This window comes from Parus major, chromosome 3 (assembly GCF_001522545.3).
Source record: "Parus major isolate Abel chromosome 3, Parus_major1.1, whole genome shotgun sequence".
Taxonomy (NCBI): domain Eukaryota; kingdom Metazoa; phylum Chordata; class Aves; order Passeriformes; family Paridae; genus Parus; species Parus major.
In genome coordinates, this window is record NC_031770.1 from 6,092,821 (window position 1) to 6,117,575 (window position 24,755).

The 24,755-nt window shown below is 38.3% G+C and overlaps 1 protein-coding gene across 2 annotated transcripts in view; it reads left to right on the plus strand.

Moving 5' to 3' along the window:
* Positions 1-24,755, plus strand: part of SPTLC3 (serine palmitoyltransferase long chain base subunit 3) — a 79,623-nt gene that overhangs the window by 19,582 nt on the left and 35,286 nt on the right. The window contains exons 3-6 of one of the 2 annotated variants that reach the window (XM_033513189.1): positions 11,082-11,273; positions 12,689-12,843; positions 13,743-13,891; positions 23,906-24,030. In XM_033513189.1, the coding sequence (XP_033369080.1) occupies positions 11,082-11,273; positions 12,689-12,843; positions 13,743-13,891; positions 23,906-24,030 (621 nt within the window). The remainder of the gene's footprint in view (positions 1-11,081; positions 11,274-12,688; positions 12,844-13,742; positions 13,892-23,905; positions 24,031-24,755) is intronic. The other variant, XM_033513190.1, reaches the window with a different exon arrangement.

The following is a 24,755-nucleotide window of genomic DNA, read 5'->3' on the forward strand; positions in this document are numbered from 1 at the left end:
GTCCTTTCCTCATAAATTCCTTAACCAGACTTTATTCTGCTTTTCCCAGTTCTCTCCATCTGGTTCACCTGTTCTTTCTCAAAAAGCAGTGTCTAAAGCTGGATGGACACTTCAGCTGAGACCTGCATTAGTCCTGCTTAGTAGCTCTAGAATGGTTTGTCCTTTTGCCCTTGACATGAGTTTCTTAAGAGATGGCTGCTTTTTCTCTAACTCCTTTTACTTTTAATATTGCTTCCTATAGCAATACCTGCTACTTCTGGGTACAGTCATGCTCTCCTGAAATCTGTGATTCAGCCATGTTTTGATTATTGCCTTCCAATTTGCCCTATGGTAATATGGGAAGAAATAATAATGGAGGTAAAGGAAAGACTTGTGAAATGCCTGTAAGCATTTTTTTCCACAAGCAGTGATTTCATATTGTTACATATCCAGCGTCTTCCACCATCCTGAAACATCCCAGCTTGCCTACCACATCATTTCTTTCCAGAGGGGCAAGAGCAGAATGTGCTGAACCTTGTTCAGACCTAAACAGATGCTGGTTCATGGGTTATTACAACTGTGCTTGTGTAATTCACTCCAAGAATGGCTAAAGAGCCACATATTGCTGTTGGTCCTTCAGTTCAGAGATTTTGAGCCCTTTGTGCTATCAAGGTCACATTTTCCTGAAGCTTTTAGAAGAGTTGATATCATGAAGGCCTCATCAAATTTGATTGAAATTGCTCTGGGAGCTCAAAAGCTTCAGTAGATAGGTACTTGCTGACAGAGGGGTAACATGAAGGAGTAAGGCTGGTTCAACTTGCTCTTTGCAATGCATTTGGAAAGGGGTCTTGGCTGAAACAAAACACTTCAGTCACCCTTTTACCTCAGTATTTTGCATCTGAATTTTGTCTCTTGAATTTCTCATGTGCTTCCTTTTCCTAACCTTTGTCTTTTCAGTCAAGAAACACGGGCTCTGGGTGTTTACCTCTAGGTAGATGTTGATCCACTAGTGAAAATCAGTACCTGATGGGGTGAGAACTTCCCTTTTTGTCTGTATCTAGACTGATGTAAAATCTGAGGAGAGCATTTATTTAAGGGTGTTTCTGCAAACCTGGATAGTTACAGAAGATTCACATGAGAGAAAGCCATCAGTTCTCATGTTCAGTCTTATGACTGGTAATTACTGCAACAGCTTATAAAGAGCATCCCAATGTATAATGCATTTTTTTAAAAAGCATCAATTTATTTCTAGATTCTTTTTTATTGGTCTTCAAGCTATTGAAATAAAATTAATTTTTTTTGAGCTCAGATTGAATTAGTCAATTTAATAATAGTTAATTAATATAATAACAATTAAATAGCCATTAAGAAGTCATATAGGCCAAGATCATCTTTTCCAGTAGTACAAGGCAGAAATTGAAATTGGTGGGAAGAGGAGAGAGCCTCTTGCAGAACTGTTGTACCTGGAGGCATCCAGATGTGAGTTTCTCATAGGTGTAGGTGTGGGCACAACTTAACCAAAACAGATTTAAACTGCCTTTTCCTGATAGTTTTCAAGCAAAAACAAAAAAATAGCTGGATCAGGATGTTACTGCTTCTAGATTTTTAGGTGAAATAGAAAAAAGTAATTGCCTGTCACTGGTTAAACTACACAGCTTTTCCACTCTAGGGCACACCTTGGTGAATCTGGGTTACTCTAGACTGGGGTTCTCTGAGGACACTTTGATAATAGGTGGGTTGGCAGCCCTCATCATGTTGTTAAATTAAATGGTGCAGTGGTTTGATCACATGTACCAGTTGTGATGCTGGCTTTGGTGCAGGACAACTGACTTTAATTAGCCATGGTCACTGCTACCAAGTTGCCTAATGATTGGCTAAATGAGTTTTTGTCTTCTTGCTTAAGACATCTTCTGTTGTGTTGGAAGGTATTAAGCTATTCATTTTCTTGACATGTTCATAGGGTGGGTATTGTTTTCACCTTCCTCGAAATCTTCTGCCCTACAAACCTATATGCAATGCCTTAATTTGTTCTGATTCTTCTTTCACACTAGGGCTCTCTTTTGGTGCTGAACTCATATCCTAACTCAGAGGTGGTCCTTGTCTACCCAGATGGTCATCTTCCTACTGAGTTTTTAATCCCCCTATCTGTCAAGCTAGCAGCACAAATTTGATTGCCTCTTTCTCAGCTGTTCATGAGAAATTCTGTTTTACCTGTTGGGATTTTTTGTTATGGAATTTCTCATCTCTCTCTCCTCTCCAGCTGCAATATGTCAATTTGTATTTAAATATCATTTTAAAGTAGTTAATTATCTTGGAGGAGGTAACATAAATCCAGCTAAAGTGATTGCATTAACAAAATTGGCAATGACTTTCTCTTTCATCACATTTTTGAGATATGAAAGTCACTCCTTGCAATCATAGGAATGTCTTGGAAGGCACACAGTTTCAGCTTAACTTGTGCATAACCCTCAGAATCAGTAAAATTATGTGCAAATTACTCTAATGATGTGCAGCTTTCAGGTAGGAAGTGTGAATACATTTGTCCTCTTTTAACAAAGGATGTATTGTGATTTCCAGTAGTCTTTATCCAAACTGGTGCTGCAATCTTGGGAACGAAGAATGGCCTGAGACTCCATCTGAATGTTTCCCACTTTAAGATTAAAGCTTGCATTGTGTTTGGTATGATCCAGCATCCATGGCCATGTCCATTCTGATAGGGAATGTGTGTCTCATCATTAAACTCATTATTAAATCTATGCAAAATCCCAGCCCTGTCTGAAGCTGTTGTGTGATATAATGGGGCAAGGTCTGGGATCCAATGAGGATTCATTATGCTAGTTAGTGCAAAAGATAAAGCATTTTCTTCACAAGGGAATTTTGCATGAAGAGGAATCTGATAGCTAATTAAAATATTTTCTGGTGCAAAGTCACTGTGTAGGAAATATGTAGGAGTTGGTGGATTGCATCATGTGGATATTAAATCCACACTGGGCAAAATCACTAGCAATCTATTTAGCACATCTTGGGAATCTTTACACTGTTACAGTCTTCATCCCAATAAACAGTTTTATATCAAAAATGTTTGTGATGTCCACAGGATTAATTTCTAAATGCTAGATCACTTCTGGAAGTAGTTTCCTGTATTAGCAGATCATCACTGGTGATGTGCAGAAAATGGCAGCCTTTGAAGTGATACCACTTCATCATCATCTTGTTTGTTTGTTTATTTTTAAAGCCAAAGCCAGAGGATTTGGATGATCAGGAGATGTTCTGATGTGGCCAAGCAATGTGAATCCTGTAACTTACCCTAAGCTTTGGAAATCGTAACAAACACTTGCTGCAACTTGACACCACAAACTATGTGGGGATTGCTGTAACCCAGGTGTTTCATCCACTTCTCTCTGATCCCACATGCCTGCCTTTCTGCTCTGTAATTGCTGTAAGGTTAGGAAATACCTTTTAGTGTTTGTAAGTATCTCTCTGGGTAGTGAACTTCATTGTTTTGTCTCTAATAATTTAAAATTATTAAGCTCCATCTTTGCCCTCATACCTTCCTATTTACATTGAGTCACTTGGAAATTTCTGGGAGTAATAGCAGAATAACAGCTGTACAAGACAATCATGTTGCTTTTTCTTTCTAGTGTTTCTTACTATTGCTTGAAATGTACAAATGTAAAGCCATTGGGAAAAGAATTTGCTATGCAATTTTTTTTATCTCCCATATACTGTTTGATGTGCCTTATTAGGTATTGGGTAGTAGCTGTTATGGTTTACATTGTAATTTATGAACCTTGAAGTTCAGAATAGTGTTTTCTACGATTTTTCTCCCTTTCATCAGATTGCCTTTTCATGGTTTGCTGCTGGGTTTTGTCCTATGTCTGTGTGCATTAGTGTAAGCTTCTGTGCTATAAAGAATTACATGTGGCTTTTCTTTTGACAAACACTGTGGTGTGACCATTCTGCAATGTGCAGTTCTACCTGCTGGACTAAATTCATGCAAGATGAAAACACATGCTGATGCTTTCTGTAGATTTTTCAAAAATTGCACACAGTAGGCAGTTTCTTAATAGTTGGAATTAAACATTCATTGATGCTGGAGTGCCTGTTGCTTGTAGTGTGTGCAGGGCTAGAATTACTGATAGATAAGACACTTACTAAATTAATATAAGTATCTTAAAAACATAGAAAACCAAGATAAGATGTGTACTTTCTGAGTTCATATTTCTTCTTGTTTGGAACCCTTGCCACTGTTGAATGGTCTTCCTGAATGTTATTTATGAGTAAGCCTTCTGTATCCTCCCAACCTCCTATGTTGCAATCAAAAGTATTATTTTAGCATCAGAGTAAAGTGTTAGTCTGAAAATTATACATTATGGATATTGTTTTCCTCATTACATAACAGCATTTCACAGTATATTTCTATTTTTGTGTTTGTCGTTCTCCTCCTCTGTATTTTCATAGTATTAATGTCTTAGTCAGCATTGCAGGACTTGTTTATTTGATGCTGAAGGAATTGCTGCAAGATTAATATGTTGGAGTTTAACTTGTGTTCAGCTGAAAAGATTATGTAAGTCTGGAAGGTGAAGATCCTGTCTTTTCATACCTTTGTGGTGTTTGCCTGTAGTGTGCTGTCTAGAAGAGAGGCTGCAAGTTTTTAGTCAGCAATTAGATGACAGTTCGTTAACAAATGAAAAGCCATTTCCTGGCGCTTGTGAAAAGTGTGGTGAAGACCCAATCTTCAAACAAACCTCAAGCAGCAGAACAAGCAGCATTTAGTACTGTTTACAAGGAGTGAGCTTTTTGGAGTTTCTGAATTGTTAAGTCCTAAATATCTGCAAGTTCAAGGGTACATGGTTTCCTAAATTATTTTAAGGGCATCCTATGTTTCCTAAACCTCTGGACTGTCTTGGAGATTTTACTCCTAGTTCTTATTGATTGTATTACTAACAGGTGTATATTTTTTCTTGAAACTTCAGTAAAAATCAATAATCAGTCTAAGCAAGGATTCTGCAGGCACACTAAGAACCAAAGCTTTTTGGCTTGGTTGCTACTTACAGTTTGTGTTGTAGCCACTTTCTTGTGGCTTTGTCACATTGCAAGAGGCAGTGACCTTCATTTTAGCACCTTCTAGACTTACAAGTTTCACAACTATTTTTAAGTCTTGTCTTTATAGTTCAGTAATCTATGAATTCCCTGTGTAGCCATTTATGTCTTATGGTTTAGAAACTCGAGCCTGTAAGATCTGAAATGTGTTGTTACAGAAAAGAAATGACTCATTTAAAGTGAAGGATATCATTTCCAGTAAATAGGCAGATATAAGAAGTAATCTAATTTTGTGTCAATAGTATATTCATTAAAGGGAACTTCTGCTTTCATTATTTCAATTTCCTTTTTTTTTTTTCTCCTTGGAACCACATACATTCGCCCAGATTCCTCCAGTGTCTAATGGATTCCTAAGTGATTTTGGAAAAATGTAGTACTTGTGACAGTCAGCCAGGGTTTGCACAGAACCTGACAGTTTTATTCTTTGGGACCCAGCCCTCTGGTGGCAATGGTCTATAGGAGACACAACTGCACACCAGACACTTCAAGTTGAGACTGTCCAGTGGCAAGTGCTGAGTGGAATTCAGCTGGACCATACCCTTCCCTTGGCTGAAATGGAATCCTCTAGTACTCCATCTTCAGCTTCTGCTCCAGAATATTACAGGCCTCTGTAGATCCTGTCACTCATTTATCTCATTATTTATGTAGATCTTTATATTCTTCCCCATGTGGCTGTCTCACACATCCTAGGACACCTAAAATCATCTCCATTTAGGGTCCTGTCCCAGATGCTCTTCAAATGCTGGGGAGGAAACCTCTGTTTAGAACCAATCTGTCTGCAAGCAATCAGATGTTGCATTAGAAATTATGTCTATTCTCCCATCAGTTTTCTTGCTGTAGGAGCACAGTGTCCTAATTTGCTTAAGATTTCACTGTCATCTTGTAGGTCTGTCAGATATTAAGCAAACATGGTTCACAGTTTTCAACACCTCTCTCTTCATATACATATCTGTATGGGAAGCATTATGGAGACCAGTCAGCTTGCGTTGTTTTTTAATAGAACAACTTACAGATAAAATCTGATCCAGAAACATACATGAAGTTTCATCCACCTCTGGATCAGATTTAATTCCTGGCAGGGAACTTATATTTAAAGACAAATACTTTATTGTTCTCCCAGTAGTTTTATTTCAAGGATATACTTTTCTGTACCTTCTGAAAGTGGCCATAATAGCAGGAGAATAGTTAATTAGAGCTTGTTGTCTCTGTGGAGCAGACTTGCATGAGAACATGGGTTTTTGGGGCTCAGTTTCCCTGATACAGCTCCACTCACCCAGCATACCTGGTTACCTCTGTGCTGGGGTGTTACTCAGGGCCAGCACACAGGTTTGGTACTCTGGCACTCTGTGCTATTCAATTCTTCACTCTTCCCTTGATGCAAATCTGGCCCGTGCCAATTAGCACAATTCCAAGGGCTGCAGGACCTAAATGCAATGAAAAATTATCTCCTAATTTTAATGGTTGTGTGAGCAAATATTTAAGTATTATTCATGCTATTGCATAGCTGTCTTTTTTCTTTTTCCTTTGCTAGTGGAAATATATTTTGTAACTATTGCTTGTAAAGGTGTTGCCAGAAGTCTGTGTAATAGACTTCAAGATGAGTTTACATTATTATTGGAGAAAGTTATTTCAATAAAAATCGTGTATTCCTTGTATTCAGTATTTTATACTCATGTCCATTCTAGTAACACTCTGAGGTTTGTTGTCAGAATTGATTTCTCCATTTGAAAAACTGAAGGAGGCCTTTTGGAATGGGTTCTTCATTAAGGGAAAATTTTGAAATACTTTGGCTAGTTATAGAAAATGGGAATCTAAGACATATTGTACTTAAAGCTGACTTTGCTGTACTGCCATCACTCCAGCAAAATCTTGCTGCAAGGAATTCTCTTGCTGCAGCATCTTGCTGGAAACAAGCTAAGCAGAGGATCAACCCACAAAAGTTGCCTGTACTTACTGTACTTTTGGCTTCCAAGAAGCTGATGAAATCCTAGACTTGTAAAACTCCTTGGTAAAACATTCATTCTCCTTGAATTTCACCTATTGCCTTTCTGTGTTCCGTGTCTTTATGTTTCACCAGTAGATTCCCTGCATTTGTGCCTGGAAGGTAAACTAACTGTGTTTACTCAGGCCAGTGAGAAACTATTTTGATTTGAGATGCCAGCAGAATTTTTAGAACAAATGAGTAAATTTTGGATTAACATATCACAAGGGGTATTTACTCAAGATTTTTTTAAAAAGCCAAAGATAAAGTTGCTGAGTAACTCTGGGTTGCTGCTTATGTTGCCCTTTTTGCCAGAGATATTAGGGGTTACAAATAAACAATTTTTGAAAAGGTAAGGAGGGAAATGCAGGAAATGGAGTTCCCCAGGGATCACTCTTTGGATGTGTGCTCTCAGATTTTCATCAGTGGTGTGGAAAAAGGGGTGAGGAGAAATAAGTGACAATATGTCAAAACACACTGCAGAAGTTTCTTGCTGGTAGTGTGTATAATGTTGGCAAAATATCATTAAAAAACCCAGGTTACTAAATAAAAACCAAACAATTAATTGGAAGGGTAAATGGTCCCAAGAATGCACAAACAGCAGTGTGCTCTAAATTTGGTATTTTGCAACTGAGGAAGGATAAGGGGTGAAACTGTCAACTGTGGCAAGAAGGCAAATAGAATGTAAACAGTATTTTAAAAAAAGAAAAGAAAACCAAGCATCTTTTGCAGATGTATAAATCCCTACTGTGCCCTCAAGTAAGGTATGCAATTTTAGTTTGCATCCTCTTCATCTCAAAAAGGTTTTACTTATTTTTGCAGAGTGAAGAGAAAGTTGAGCATGAAAATATAGAATTTTTTAAATTTATTTTTGGGGGTTTAAATTCATGTAAGGACAAGAAGACTGGACTAGAATGATATAGATTAAGATTCTTCTGGGTTGAGAAGAGACAAATGTAGAGGCAGAATTTATTTAAGTATAGAAAATTAAGAGTTGTGTAGTTGGCTGAGTAGGAAAGCACAGCACACAAGTGCTTTTTTTTACTTTTACAAAGTAAATTGTCATGACACTGTCAGGTAATTTCATTATAAGAAAAGAAAAACAATTTTACAGATTAAATGAATTATCAAAAGTCACAATTTATTTCCCCAACATTTTTAGGCTGAGAAGTGATGAACACATTCATAGTTATTCCCTGGTGACTGTTAAAGGTGCTAAGACTGTCTTAGAGTCATAAAATCTCAAATACACCAATTGCTAAAGTTGGAAGAATATATATATATATATTTGAGAATCTTTGCCCAAGCAATTGCTACAGCTGAAGGTATAGAGTAGAAAATGTACTATCTATTATTACAGATAATGACACACAATTCAGCAGAGCACCTGCTGTGTAATGGTGTAACTAATGATCTCTGAATTGTTTCAGGCATTTGTAGGAAATCTGCTGTATTTGATTTCAGTGCTACCAACAGTGGAATTACATCTTCCTTCACTCTGTAGCTGCTGTTCTAAGTGCAGAGTCTCCAAATCCACCTCCTTCTTCTGAGATAAAGCTTTATGATAACGTAGAAAAAGTCAACAGTAATGTAGTGCAGGATGACAACAATTGCTTCACTGACCAATTCAGCCAATTTAGACTGGCTGAAATCAAACACCTTCATGATGCTCAGTCAGTCACTCATGTACCCCACACCTGGACCAGAAATGCTGCACAAAAACATCCCTGCTACCACTCCCCCACTCTCCAGAAGCAGCAAATCCACTTCTTTTGGTTATTCTTTCTTGAGACTCTCTCTATACCTTTTTGTGGGACTCCAGGGATGGATTAAATGCTCTTTTGTTTTCCTCGCTTTATTTTTTAGGCAAGGTGTCAGTGTGTTTTTTGAATTTGTTATCCCAGTCTTGTACCAAGTGTCTGAAGACTCTTGGGTTTTGTCCTTCATAGCCTGGAGAATGTGGGTCACATCTGGCTCCACATTCTTTGTATTTCACTAGTGTCTGTGCTCCTTCCTCCCAGCTGTTTGTGTTAAGGACAGTGGCAGTGGGTGCCTGGTTAAATACACCTGTCATACTGACTGCATCAAATGGCACCTGCTGAAGGGAGAGTTCCACAGCAGCAGAGTTCTCTTGTGGAACAAGCATGTTACAGTGCAGAAGTCTGATAGGAGCTTTCCTGTTCCTTCACCAATAAGGTTTATAGCAATAAAGTGTTTATTAATAAAGTCAATGAACAGACACACCATAACTCTCTCCTCTGGACTCAGGTGCATCATCACAGCTTGATGCCAATTGATTCAAGAGCATCAAGCTACAATGCCACTTGAATTTCCATAGATGACCATAAATATGCCATTAGCCCCTGGCAAATGTAAGTTTATAGGACTGAGCTTAATCCTTTCTGAAATATTTGCTTTATCTCATGCCTATGTGCACACAGCTGTTGTGACTCATGTGAAGTTTGACTTGACTGTGTATTTAACTCATCCTCATAAAATGTTTTTCATGGTAAATAGGTTGCCCTAGAAGAGCAATTAACTTGAGGTAGGAGTGCATGTGCAGCATTTCTTCAAAAGTGTCCCCTCACACAGTGAGAGCCAGCCCTGCATTCTTTCTCCCTTGCAGGGCACTAAGTGTTTCTAAATGTGCTTCTCTTGAGCACAAGAAGCATTTTTTTTGGTTTTTTTAGTTTTCTTTACAGCCTTTCTATTTTCTCTTGTGCCCAACAATGCTTTTGTTTTGTTTGGGTTTTTTTTAATTCCTTTTTCACCCAAAAAAACATTGGGGAATCCAGGATTGGACCAGCAAGTTACAACAGAAATCTTTTGAGGATAAAGACATTTTAATACGATATGAAGATCAATAATGCTCTGTCCTTACAAGTAGAGTGAATTGGCAATTGTTCTTAATATAAATATTCTATTTCAGCTTGCTGCATTACATAACTAGGTGATCTACTTTTATAGTTCATCCTTCCCACAGACAGAAATGTATTAATGGTATTTCTTCATATGCTTGCAGTTTTGCTTTAGAATATGTCAAAATATATGTCTTGGGTATTTGTTTGTTTGGTTTGGGGTTTTTTTAACAGGGCACTATTTTTTTCTCAATTGCCATTTGTTAATTTTGAATTAGCAGATTGGCTGTAAAGGCAGTTTTGCAGAAATATGGGAGTTACCACTCTTCCAAAGAATATTCTGATGAGCCTATTGAACATGACAACTGAAAAACTTAGCTTCTTTAATTTGAAAATGGAAATCTTAATGTATTTTAATGACACAATATTTTGTCCACACACTGTTGGAAATTTTTTAGAATTTGCTCACAATGGGATCACTAATTCCAGCAAGCAAAGCTGCCTGTGTCTCTTCTTCTGTTTTTATTTTTTTTTCTTTACTTTTGCTCTTCTCTATTTTGTTTTTAAGTACCCTTAGAATCAGGGGAGACATCACTGAAAATAGGATTTGTGAAATCAACAGAAATAGAAGGCAGGGATCATAACTGTTTTGGATACTTCTTCAGGTCTGAGGAGCATCATGGTAGAGCTGCTCTGTTTCAGGCAGGATTTGTTTTATATAGGTTAGTTGCTGCAATGGGTTACACAAGACTTCCAGAAGCAGTGAGGCACAGTGTAGGTGAGCTTTTAATGCTGCCCTTCCCTTTTTATAGCTCTGTCTTGCGAGACAGAGTATCGTGGTTTCCATTTAATCACCTTCAAAATAATTGTCCAATTGCACAATAATACATTGCAAATCTTTCCTAAGTTTCACATGTTTCAAAATAGATAAGGGAGTGGTGTTGAAGACATCTTCAACTGAGGACATAAGAGGAGAGAAAATGAAGATTCTTGTAGTGGTCACTAGCATTTGCAGTGTTCAGGTCCTCTTCTTCAGCTGATACAGTGTGAGGTCTAAATGTCTCTCCTAATTACAGAAAAAGATTTGCCCCGAGGTCAAAGGGTCTAAGCTTTGATGAGATTACATGTATTAATCACAAGTTTCTGTTCTGTTTTTTCAGAAGAATGGAGTATCAAACGGAACTCTCTACAAAAAAACATTTATTGAGCACTTTGAACAGGCACCAATGTATGTTGCAGTTTTTACTTTCGTGGGGTTTGCAGTGGGAACAATATTTGGCTACCTGCGAGATTTTATGAGAGCCTGGGGACTAGAAAAACGTAACATTGCTGCGGAGAGAGAACAACAAAAAGTATGTATGAAAAAGTCATTATGTATCCACAGCTGAGCTTTCTCCTGCTTGCAAGTGATTTACAGCAACTTGTGGAACTAACAAGGCAGACAACTTTCATTTTACAGAAGGTTGCACAGGAGTGAGAGGAGTGACACACCCTGCAGTGGAGTTGTATGATTATGTATGATTATGTACCTACATTTATGTAAAATCATCATTTTTACCCAGGGATGTTCACCTCGTTCTAAGAATGCCATAATGCTCTCACCAAAACAGAATCTCAGTATATGAGGTCAATCCACAGAAAAATAAAACACATAAATATCTTATTGTTAAATATATCATCTTTCCAAATCTCATCAACCCTGATTTTCCTTTGTCCCATCTGTCTGTCTTATGCCATCTTTCACAGTGAGGCATTTTAATTTTGTTATAATTGAATTCTTGTAAATCCCAAATTTTTTTCATCCCACATAGTTCAAAGTAAAACTTGCACCTTAGCAAGATCAACTGCCTTCCAACTTTGTTTAGAATTTTTGGGTGCTCCTCCTTCTCTGTGCAGTTTGAGTCATCATTTACAGTAATACCTGGTAAACATGAACTGTTCTACTGTTTCTCTTGAAAATAAAATTCCTTAAATTGTTTCCTGTTTTAGATTTTCAAAGATGCATGCATAACTTAATGAATATCACTTTCAGTTCACTTCATGTTTTGGCCATTTGTTGATTCCAGCTGTGCTGGTTAAATTTTTTTCTCCTTCACTGTGGATTACATGTTTATTTCATTCTCCCACATATTTTAACTGCATACCATGTTATTTTATCAGTTTATTGTATGCAGTGCCCAACATGGATATATTGCTGTTTCATATAAAGCTTTGTTTAAATTTAATTTCCAAGTAAAAAAAAGTCCTAGCTGGACGTTTGCATCTCCATGTTAGGTCAGTAATGCCCAAATCACATATATTGGACTAGCTTTTGTCTAATGTATCCAGCATTTCATGAAATGTAGTGAGTTGTTTATCCTACATTTCTGCAATCTGCTCCACACATAGAAAAATGCTCAGTTTGAAGCAATTGATTTTTTTCAAGTGAAATAATCTTGGTTTTTTCCTATTTCCAGCTTTTAGGACATACAGGGAGAGTTAAACCAACTTGTTGACCAAAAAAAAATAAAAATAAAAAATAAAAGTTGACCAACCAAAAAAACCGCAATCTTAAAACAGGAACAAGGTTGCCTCTAAGAAATACAATATTAAGTTTTAAAAGAATTATAGCAAGACATTTTCTGTTTGGAGTTGTGACATAGAACCGTGTGGCTGCTATGGCTCTCTGTTTACTGATGAATCAGTTTTTCCTTGTTAATAGGAATGAATTGGGTACAGAAGCAGATATTTTCCCAGCAACATAACCCTGTGCATGTTTTCAAACCAGGATTTTGTGCCACTTTATCAAGATTTTGAGAACTTTTACACCAGAAACCTCTATTTGAGAATACGGGATAACTGGAATCGTCCAATTTGCAGTGTCCCTGGGCCACAGTTTGACCTCATGGAGCGCGTTACAGATGATTACAACTGGACATTTAGGTGAGTCATCTTACACTCTGCTACTCTCAGCTTCATGAGCAAATCCTGACACCTCTATAAAGCACAGAAAGTTGTGTTGAGATCCTTGTCTGAAATCCATCAGCACATTTCTTTTTGCAGCCAGTACCATGCTGACAATCTGACCATTTTCTTCTGAGCATTTGTTTGGAAATGCAGAATAGATTTCCGACTCGATCGCAAATGGGTTTGGCTGTGGCAGCACAGGACTGCTCACACACCATTTATAACAGCAGTCCTCCACTCAGAATATTACAACAAAATTTGTTTTATCCTTTGGTTAGGTTTTAAATTGTGATTTCTTGCAGTGTATGGATGTGGCTTCTTGCCTTCATAGTCAGTTTTTGGCAGTGGCCTTTAAACAGAGGTTTTAAGCTTTAAGGTTTTGGTGTACAGCAGCTGAATTATGCAGCTACAGGAATTCACAGCATGTACAATGTGTAGGTTTAGCTATATTTGAGCTTATTGAGACTATTTCCTATATTTTCATCAAGTTTAAGTTCTCTCTGTGTGTGAGAACACTGATGACTTAATGGAAGCAGTTGGAAATTTGCTTGAAAAATTAATGGCTGTATGTTGTTCCTTAGATAAAGTCATAGGTTTGTTTATTTAAATCCATAAAAGCAGCCATTCACCCCATACAATATATTGCCATCTACAGCATGGCTTCCAGAAAGCACTCTGACCATGAGGCAGTACTTAGTTAGGAAAAGAGAAAGTCTAGAAAAACTTCTGGGCTGTTAGAGTATTAGAATTGTAAATTCCCAAGTAGAAATTTGACACTGGAACAAAATTTGGTTGGAAGATTTCGGGATTTTTTCTTTTCATTTGGGATTGGAGGGGGAAATTGCACTATTGTTCAAAATTTGCTTTAATTATAGGTTTACAGGAAGGATTATCAAGAATGTAATCAATATGGGTTCTTATAACTACCTCGGCTTTGCAGAAACAGATGTTAATGCTTTGAAAACTGTGACCATAGAGTTAGAAAAATACGGGACAGGAGTCTGCAGTACCAGGCAAGAAATGGGTGAGTAAACAGCCAGATGACAACCAAAGGTTCTGTAACTCTACTCTTTCTCTCACAGATACATTGAAAGAATTGGATACTTAGAGAACTTTAATCACATCAGCAATTACTTGTTTCACAATTAAAAGGAACACTGTGTTTTATTTGTTCTCACATGAGGGTTTTTTTCAAAAAGGAAAACTAATATTGATTTCTGGAAAAGCAAAACCAAATGTGTTGTATACTGGCCTGGGATTTTTAATGATGGAAGTAACAGGCTTATTTTTTAAGAGAAGTGAAAAACACATTGAGATTTCAACAATTGTTCTGGGGCAATTTCAAGTGCAACACAGATTTTTATCAGTTACCACACACAGAGGTTTCAGATTAGTAAAATGATCTTTCACATAATGTTTTTAATCCCATGTTCTAAGAATGTTAGAATGTTTTATGAGATACTACTGGCACAAAACAGAAATTTCTATTTACCTTTAGCAAATAAATTCAAGGAAGTCTCCATCCAACATTTTTGGTTTATATGTCCTTTATGATTTGTCTGCTTTGTTAGTTTGTAGGCTGCATGCAGGGTTACCTTCAACTTTCTGTTTTTACACAAAGCCTTGCATTCCTTATGGTACAATCATCTTACATTTCAGAGAAAAATACCATTTTGAGCCATAGAAACACAAGGGGAGGTTTCTCTTCAAGCTTTCTCTTTCTTGGGAGGTTAAAAAAAAAAGGTTTCCCAGAATGGAGAAATCTATAAAAGACTTTTTTTTTTCTAATCCAGCAACCTAAAAAATTTACAGTTTTTGTCTTCAATGTGAATTCTGTTCTTCCATAAACCTTACTGAAAAAAAATACTGTATTTAATTTAGGTTTTTTTATGTAAAGTCTCCATTTCAGATGAAAAAGTGATGCAAACCTTGTCATCTGCTTCTCATCTTGTCATTGTGGTTTGATTTGCCAATAATAATTATGTCAGTGACACCATTCAGAGAGAGTTTGCAGATTGACCCTACTTTCCCTTTGTAGGTGATCCATCTGGTGACTGCAAAATATTATTTAACCTGAATTGCATGCTTGAAAGTGGTCACCATTGCTAGTCCTTTAAGGTATTGCAGGAACCTTTCTTCCTTTTTCTCCCAGATTCTGTTTTATCTAAGAACATTTCAAATTCTTTTCAGGATATCTAAGATTATGGCAGGTGTTCCTTATTCTGTAGCTTTTGCTGAACTTTTTTAGTGGAAGATTTATTTTTAAAAAAAACCAAACAACCCAACTTATTAAAGGATTGATTCTGTGTTCAAATATTAAAAATCTTGCTAGGTAATTCCATCTAGTCTATTTGAGAGCTGATGTGTAGAGATTTCTAGGGTTTTCTCTTCATCTGAACTCCTGTGCTGTACTCAAAAGTTGTCTTGACTGATTGAGCAAGGTTTTAGATTCATTCTAATTGCCTTCACAAAAAACAGTCCCATGAACTGCACCAAGACTGTTCAGAGTGTAAGAATGGGTTACAGATAAGGAACATCCTAAGTGCCTTGTGAGTCTCAGTCTTTCAGAGAGCAGCTTGGACATCGACCTATTAAGAAAGGAAAGCAGGGTGTTTAGGCCTGGCTTAGCTGGTGTAAATGAGCAGTCACAGCAGTTTATCCCAGGCTGGTGACAGAGGGCCTGTGTTTGTGTGCTCCATGGAGAGAGGTGGCTCCACAGGGCAGGGCTGAGCAGTGGCTGCTTGGTTGGAGCCAAGATCTGTATAAACAACCTAAGGAAAACAGCCTCTCAATCAAAGTTGTGGATACTCTCTTTCCTTGTTCCTTTATGTTCTTGTGCTCCATTCTCATCACAGTCGAACAGAAAAATTCTGAGTTAAGTATATCAAAGAGAGAGACAGGGAAAGGTCTGAATGAAACATCTTAACTTCTTTAATTATCATTTCTCATCTTTATCTTAGATAAAAAGAACAGGATGAGTTTGTTTCTGGGCAGATCACATTTCAAAACTTCTGTTGTTACTGTGTGTGGAGCTAAAGTGTTTTGAAGTAAAAGTGCAGTGAGCTGCGAGCCAAGGCTGTAAATTGCCTGTGGGGTTCAAATCCAAGAGAGCACTTGAACATGTTTATATTTTCAAGCTAATTGACTTTGAAAGTACTGTTCTGCTTGTGTGCATTTAAGTGTCTGGCATGTTTGAGTTTTACCAAGATCTCTTTCTAAGCAGTGGTAGCTCTCTTTGCAAGAAGGATCATTCTACTATTTTCAGAGAATTTCAGAGAGAGGGTAAAACAAAGAAGACAAAGAAAAGTAATGTGAGTGATGTTTGAAAGAATACAGGATGGTAAAACTGTCCTTTATGATCTTCTGCCTACACTCCTCCTCTTAAACCTGTGGAGTCTGTGGAGAGGGTATACAATGCTGTCATAACAGAATGCTGTTGCAGGTGGTTTTCTCCTAAAACAGGGTTAAAACTGATGAAAACGGTGGCTGACCTTCCTAGACTTATCCCCCATAAGAAGATTTAAGGCTTTTCACTCCATTTTTAATTCCTTGCTCTTTTAAATTATAATAATAATAATCAATTACTTTCATACTATAATGGTGTCATTTAAGACATATTGCTGAGGGTTTTGTGGGACTTTCAAAGTGAAATAAAAATGCTTTCCTTTTTTAAGACCAAGCTAGCTATTATCCCTTAGGAGCAAGATCTTGAAGTGATAAGTGGTACACCCATGGAAGAATTAACTTGCTGTTCCATGATCAGACAGCAAATCAAACACTAGAAATTACTAGAAAGTACACAGAAAGCCAACTATAGAGCCTCAGTATGCTACTCCATAAAGCTTCTGTTTGTTGTTATCTTGAGTACTCTGTGCAGGTCTGATGAAAAATATTTAGCAAAACTGGAAAGTGTGAGAGAAGGGCCACAGGGATCATCAAAGGCCTCAGAAAGCTTCTGGGTGAAGAACTACTGAGCTTGCTGTCTTCAGCTGTCACAAATGCCTGTCATCTGTCTCAAAAAACAACCTCAGGCGAGAAATTGTAGAAATTTTCACCATAATGTGTGATGTGGAAGAGTGGTCAGGGTTCACTGTCCATTGCCTCTCACACTACCAGATGTGCAGGGCATTGTATGAAGCTGGTAGAAGGTTTTCACCTGAATGCTGGAGGCTGCCAGACCCAAGGAGCTCATTGCTGCAGATGCCAGAACTTCACACTTCCTTGTGTTCTGTGGGACATTGGGATGTGTGCAAAGAGCTCACTGGTAGTTACTAGAAACAGCCAAACTGTACCTGATTCAGGGTGTCCTTATTAACTCTGAGAGGTGCCAAGAGAGAGGCCAGAGACATCTGCACCTACCATATCTGAAAAATTGACCACGGGTCCTGTTTAGATTAAAGCAGCATTTGTCACAGCGGTCTCTCCTGTAGGTGCAGGAAAAGGTAGTTGTTTTTCTTTCTTTGCCTTGTTCATTATATGTCAAGAAACCAACTGGGACATAAAAAGAAGTAGGAAGTTTTGTTTTTTAGGAATAAATGTTGGGTCTGAGAAAATAATTCTTGAATGTTGAAGGATTTAAGTATCTATGCAGTGCCTCAAGGTGGCTACAAGAGAGTTTGAGAGGGATATTTACAAGGGTGTGGAGTGACATGATAAGAGGGAATGGCTTCAGACTGACAGAGGGCAGGGTCAGATGAGATATCAGGAAGAGATTCCTCTCTGTGAGGGTGGTGAGGCACTGGAAGAGGTTGTCCAGAGAAGCTGTGGATGCCCCATCCCTGGAAGTGTTCAGGGAGAGGCTGGGTGGGGCTTGGAGCAACCTGATCTAGTGAAAGGTATCCCTATCCTAGGTGGGAGCATGGGAATGAGATGATCTTTAAGGTTCCTTCCAGCACAAACCATTCTGTGATTCTATAAGTAACTGGACACCAACTGTTCAGCTGACTGGAGTGTTGGGAATGTTAGGGCATTCCATGTAAACTGCCCCTCAAAAATATCTCTACTGTTTTATGTATTTTAATTTTTCTCTCAAAAGTATTATTTTTAGCTTAATAAAATTGCCAGCAAATAGGAACCTAAATAAATATGAAATAGCAAGTGTTCCCTCCATATAATAAGAAATATGAAAGAATGTCAATTTGAACATAAAGTCCTTTTCCCCATACAAATCAATGTATTTTAATGGCTGGAGTGAGAGTTGGCTACTGTTAAAAGCAGATTCAAAAGCCTTTTGTCTGGGCCCATCCTGTTGTTTAGTGTTTATAGTCAGCCTTTTCTAAGCAATGAGACTGAGCATTATTGAGAAACATGCAAATTAGTTTCCTGCTTGCTGCTTGCAGATGATAACAAAGTCAGCAAAGTTACACTTTTTTTAAGATAAGGCAGCTTATCGTGCTCTGAGAGCTGCTAGGGCCAGGCTGGTGACAGGAGAGTCACACGCACAGCCAGTACCTCCAATGCTCTGTTTAGGTAACTCACCAGTATTCCTCATGGAGATTACATCCCTGACTAACCAGAGCAAACGTGTTATTAGTGCTGCTTAAGCAGCCAGGCAGGATTCCTGCCTTTTGAAATCCTTCTCCTGTGATTATGCCTTGGACCAAAAGACAAGATGGAGCCTGCACAGAACTCTTGCAGGGTGATTCACTCTGGAGGGCATGTTAGGAGATTGCCCTTTAACACCTAACTTGCACTCGGTTTTAGGGCTTTTTCTTTGTTTGAGGATTTCTTTTACATTTAATTGTGATCTCATTTTTAAAAAGCAGATCTGAAAATCCTTGCCAAAATTTAATATACAAAAATAGCTCAATCCCATTCACCTATTTCCACTGGGTTTTAAGGCCTAATGTGAGTTTCTAGCAGCATTTCAGGAAGATAAAAATAGTTATTTTGTCATTCTTTATTTTATACTACTTCAAAGCTTTAATTAGGGCCAGGGCTCATTTTAAGCATAATACTGTGTAGACATGAATAAATGTTTCATTTTTCAGTTTGGAGAAAGAGATAAAGAACTGAATTTTCTATAACTTGCAGTTTCAAAGTGAAATCTTAAGGAGAAATAAAGCCACAAAAATGAGAATTTGTGTGCATGTATATATGTGTATATATACACATATTTCATAATCTTATCTGTTTTCTGATAGGGTATGATATAAATTAGGAAACAGTTCATGCAAATACTTGTCTTTTGTCATGTCTAGTAACATCCTTTTCCTTTTTGGGCCTAGCCTCTCATAAATAACTAATCCAGTTTACAATCAATTTATAATCATTGGGTCAGGTGTGTTCCTTGTATTTCACCATTGCAAAATTAGGCTTTGCAATGCAAGATAAATAGTCTGGATAGTCCATCTTCTAGCAGGTGGAACTGAAGGCATCTGTAGGAAATAAGAGTTGTGTGACTTGTTTAATACCTAAAATATCTCTGTTACATGATGTTATCTGCATGCAAATATTCAGATCCTTAAGATGCTGCTATACAGGCTTTGGCATGAAGAGGCTGGATTTAAACTGGAAATTTTAACCTTGTGTTTTTCTAAAGGGAAAAAAAAGAGAAACAAAACCAGATCTAAATTCAACTGTAAGTTTTGTAAAAGCTAATTACTTTTTTCATGAGAATCACTCAATTACACAGGTACATTATTAGATCTATGACACCCACAGCATCTTTGTGGTATGAAAGCCCTGTCAGTTGGTAGCAATGTTAAGAAAACTTGAGCATTTCCTTTCTATCAAATAATTCATTAAAACCCCCTTATTTTGGGAGTCTTTCCTGCACACACTGTGTTAAATGAGACAACTGCATAACATTACTGTGTGCTTCTCTCCCTCTTTTTCCAACATGTCTCAGTCTACAAGTGGAGGCTTTTCTCTGCTAGTGGCTCTGTAGGACAGTGATACCATTTTCATCATCTGCTCTGGCAACACAGTGTAAAGAAATAATATTTCCTCAGCTTCTCTTTCTTCATCTTGCTACTCATCTAATCTTGCTCTTGTAAAAGTGTGTATGTCTTTCAATAGTACTGATTTTTTTAATCTCTGACAAGCATCTTACCAGAGTGAGTTTGTGACCTTAAGTTTCAAGTGTGACAAGGAAGTTCAGATGTTTTGTTCTGCTCCCCACCCTCCCTCCCAAGGATGCTGCTGACAAACCCTCATTTTCATAGTGTAATGGTTCTCAGTCACCTTGGTGAGTCACGTCAGGGATGCACAGGGTTCCCAGCTGTTCTTTTCCTTTCAAGGGCTTGCTGCTTATATCAGTTTACTCTTCCAGCTTTTGTTTAACTTGAGGCAAGCAGGTATTTCCCTGTCTTCTTTGGGTCTTGGAATTCCAAACATAAAATTCTATTATAGGATACTGTTGCCAGTGCTGGCAGTTCAACCAGTCTGTGTCATTAGTGTATAAGAACCTGAAAGACTGTATTGGGCAGAGTAACTAGGGGCATAAACCACCTTGTCCAAGCTGAAAATGTCAAACCAAGTAATGACTACATGGATCATGGGAAGTCCGTTTTCCAGCTTTATCTGTCTCGTAGTCTGGCAGTGACTTTCAGCCCAACAGCATGGGTAAGTAAGTCTGTGAAAAAGCCTGTCAAAACACAGTGTACTTCACATTCCCTGTCACCAGAGTGCAGTGGCAAGTTAATGGAGGGAACTGGGTCATCAGATTTTCAAAAGGAGGGGATTTGCTTTGAGAAGTGTGGGAATCTGTGGAGGTGGTTCCCATTGTGAAAGTCCACTTTTGATATGATCTTTGGTCTTAATACCTATACAGTCTTGGATGGCAGTAACTCCTGCTGTATTGTATTACATACAGCTGTTCAGCAGGGAAGAATAACTTTCAGAAGGATTTAATTTTGTCTCTTAAACATGCAGGTACCTTTAATTTTTTTTGTCTTAAATCTTTCCTGGTGATTTGGTGTACATTGTTTAGTTGTATCCTCATTTGTTGTGTCAAGCCAAGCTGGTGTCAGTCAGTTAATGTCTGTTTGTAGGGCAAGCATAGAAACTATCTGTGTATACAGTGTATTAAAAACATATCTCTAGTCTTTCACTTTTCATTCATCAGATCATGATACTGGTCTTGAATCTAGCACAATACAAAACATTTTAAAGGCCAGGATAACCTCACTTGACAGCTCTAATTTAATGAAGAGCTGTGTAATTACTGCCTTTCTTATGTAGCTTAAGATGCTGAGAAGTTTCAGCTTGTGCCAGTTCCTTTGGATCAAATTTGCATCTGTCTGATAGTGCTGTTTATGTTTGTCGTGGTGGTGGCTGTGACTAGCTGGGAATGCTAGTGGACAGACCTCATCCAAGCAGTGCATGTCTGACCCCTTGTTTCTTCCAGTGCAGACAGGTGATAGAGTTATACAGTGTCCAAGGACATCTTGTGTAGAGGTATCTCCTGATATGATTAAATAATTGCATAATTATATAGTTTTTCAAGTCTGTTCAATGTATACAGCTGTCATGAACCTCAAACTGACTGTACTGGAGTGTGTTGTATTGCTTCTGCAACAATATTGCCACAATAATTAACATGATTCAAAAACAGGGCTCATTTTGCAAATCCTTGTCATTCAGAATTTTGTTTTGCTAATCAATTTCAATTTGTACTCCAGGATTTGTAGGCAATAGTGACATACAGTATCATCTCCATTCACTCTTAAGATTAATAAATAGTAAGTAGGAATCAGTCACTTTCAGAATGAGTCATTCTTTGCATGACAAAATCAATAAAAACAGGTGAAAAATATGCTGTTCCTTTGTGGGTCATCTAATAGGAGCTTTAACAGAACAGTCTGTATTGAGTCAGGCTTTTCCTGTTTGTAAAAACAGAAAACATGTGATGCAACCCCAAAAAGCAATTTAACTCCACCCCAGTAGTGTCAGACTTACCTCTGGAAGAGTCAGGGACAATTGTGTCATGCCTTAAAATGCCTGCCTTGCAAAGCACACACTGCTTATTTCTCATGCTTTCACAAACCTTCTAATTCAAGCTGTGACCATAGTGTGCTTGGCTTCGAGCTTCCATTTCAGACTTCAACTTCTTTTTGTATGCTGATAGCCCTCGAGTGACAGAGTAACAGCTGCAGGGAGCACTGAGGCAGCTGATCCTGCTGCAACTTTCAGTTGTCCATGAGTGCTATAACCAGGTTGAAGACTAGCTGGGCCCAATTTGCAAAAATACAGAAATAACCACAGAAATACATGCTGAGTCCTGCTGGGCTTACACCTAAGACAGATTCTCACCCACATTTCCAGTGAGCAGCTCAGCTCTGAAACACTGTTTTGTATTTCACAGAACAGTGGCTGTGTGCAGAGCCAGCTCATATCCTCATGTGCTCTTGGGATGTGCAGATTCAAAAAATAGCCATCCTCGAAGAGCTTCACACAGACTCAGCTCACATGTCATGGAGTTCCTGCAGAGCCACATTTTCTGTGTCACATTACCTAATCCTCAGAGCACAGAGACAACCCAGCTCTAGGTGCATGCAGTGTGATACAAGGAGTGCAGACACGCTCTTGAAGCTCAGCTGGTGTAGGCTCAGGTCTAGCACAACACAGGAAGGCTCTGGCAAAATCTCAGCAGTACTGCTTGTACTTTACTGTCCATGTAATCCAGGTTTTTCAAGAAACCATGTGATCCTTGCTCCTTATGTCCCTGACTGTTGGAGAGTTACCTGCCTGCATGATAGATAGATGGTTGTCACATTCTATTCCCAAATGGATTCTTTCTTTAGGTATTTAATGAGAAAAAGTAATGAAAACACTACTTCACTGTAACCAGCTGACTTAGTGCTGTTGCTGAAACTGTACTCCTGCCATTTATATTTAATTATTTTTTAATGAGCTCTGCTCCCTGATGAAGGTAAGATCATCTTCCTGACTCATCATTCTTGTTGAGACACTCTAGCCAAGTTTCTGTGTTCCTCCATTCATCTGCCCTTTGTCCATCACAGTGAACACAGCTTTCTTGTTCCATCCATTGTAATTCACTTTATATTATTGTGCCATCAGCTTGTGTAGTGCAAGTGAGGTAACATATTCACTTGCCTAATTTTTTTCTTCTGTTCTCTGATTACAGCCTTATTCATAGGGGAAATGCTCTGTCAGAATCCACAGGCCACTCTCTTTTCTTCCCCACAGATCATCCTGTAAGAGTTCCTTCTGCCTTGGTCCCTGCAAAGCACAGCCAGGCAACCAAAGACTAGAGAGCTGGCAAGTTGAGATGATTCCTTACTGTTCAAAGCTATCTGTTACCTCAGTCTCTTAACACCACTTTTTGTTTGTTTGCCTTCTGTATTTTGTCATCCTCCACTGTGAGCTGGGCAGGAAGGATAGTGCTTTTGTTGGACAGCTGGAGCACCTTATTAGTTTGGAGACTTCAAGCACTAATATTAGATAATTAATATGCAATAAGGAAGGGTCTGTAGTGTTGCGTTGTCATTTTTGTTTGCTGTTGAGAGGAAAGAAGGAGCAGAGCTATCATCAGTTATGGGAAGTGGAATAGCTTTTACTTTCCAAAGCAGAAAAATATGGAGAATGCTTTTGTTTTATATAAAATCCTAATTAAGTGTTTTGTACATATATATAGGCAGGCAATAAAAAAGGGAGAATTTTGTTGTCACCCATTTTTGTTTCCACATCTGGAGAGAACTCAAGAATGCCTAAAATGTTTGTCCCACTTTTCCTGCAAAAAGGAGGTATTTTTGTCCTCATTGAAGGGAGAGAAAAAGACAAAAAATTAGTCTTCAGAATAAACTATGTCAAAAGTTATTGTGGAAAAGGAAGCTTTTTCCCATAGCAACTGCTTTGCTGCCCTAACAGTCTCAGTATTTGTTAACATTAGTCACAGCTGGTTTGCACCTCTTGCATTAGCCCACATGCACAGGATACAAGTGGAAAACCCTCATTAGGACTTACTGTCCCACAGCTTAATGACACACTTCTGGCCTGTTCTTTTGTATGTTTTGTGTCATAATAACTTTCACAGTTTAATGAGATTTAATATTCCCTGTGCTTATTTTTGCAGGCACCCTAGACAAACATGTAGAACTAGAGAAACTTGTGGCCAAGTTCCTTGGTGTGGAAGATGCTATGGTGTTTGGCATGGGCTTTGCAACTAACTCAATGAATATTCCAGCCCTTGTTGGAAAGGTGAGTACTTCCTTCAGGAGCATGTAGAACAATTGTTTATTAATTGTTTTAACTACTGTTGCAGTATTCTGGGCTTTCAGTGAGTGGAAAGGCTTAATCGAGGAACAAAGCTTGGTATCAGGAATGTGTGAGTCATAAAGCTGATGACCTTGTGACTTTAAATATGATCCTTTATCGTCTGTGCTAGCCCTGAGGGTTGCTATCACACATGCCTAACATCTGTTTAAGGATCAGTGATACAGCTCTCTAGCTCCTCTAAATGAAGTTGCTTCTCCCTAAAAAGTAACCAAATGTTGAATCCCATGTCCAGGCATTGTGGGGTGAAGTATTTAGGCTACTAGCTGAGATTTTGCCCAGCTGCCTGTGATGAAAGATGATGCTTAGGATAGTTTTTACAACACTTTGAGAAAAGGAAAAACACAGTCCTTAGCATTCCTGGTGGACAGAGCTCCAGCCAGCCCCGTGGAGAAAACTGGCAGCAAATGCAAGTCTAAAGCTGTGATCATGTTACAAAAGTTGGGTTCTTACCTGGTGCTGAAGGGACCTCCTCTCCAGTTTGGAGTACCTAACTCAAAGGCATGGATATCCATCATCCTGTCACTGGTAACTGTGGACATCACAAACAGGTGCTGACAGCTGGAAAGTGGGTAACTCCTCTTAGCTTGTCCAGGTGTGGGGCAGTATGAAGTGTGCCATGCAAGTACAAAACATGACCTCCCTCCTGG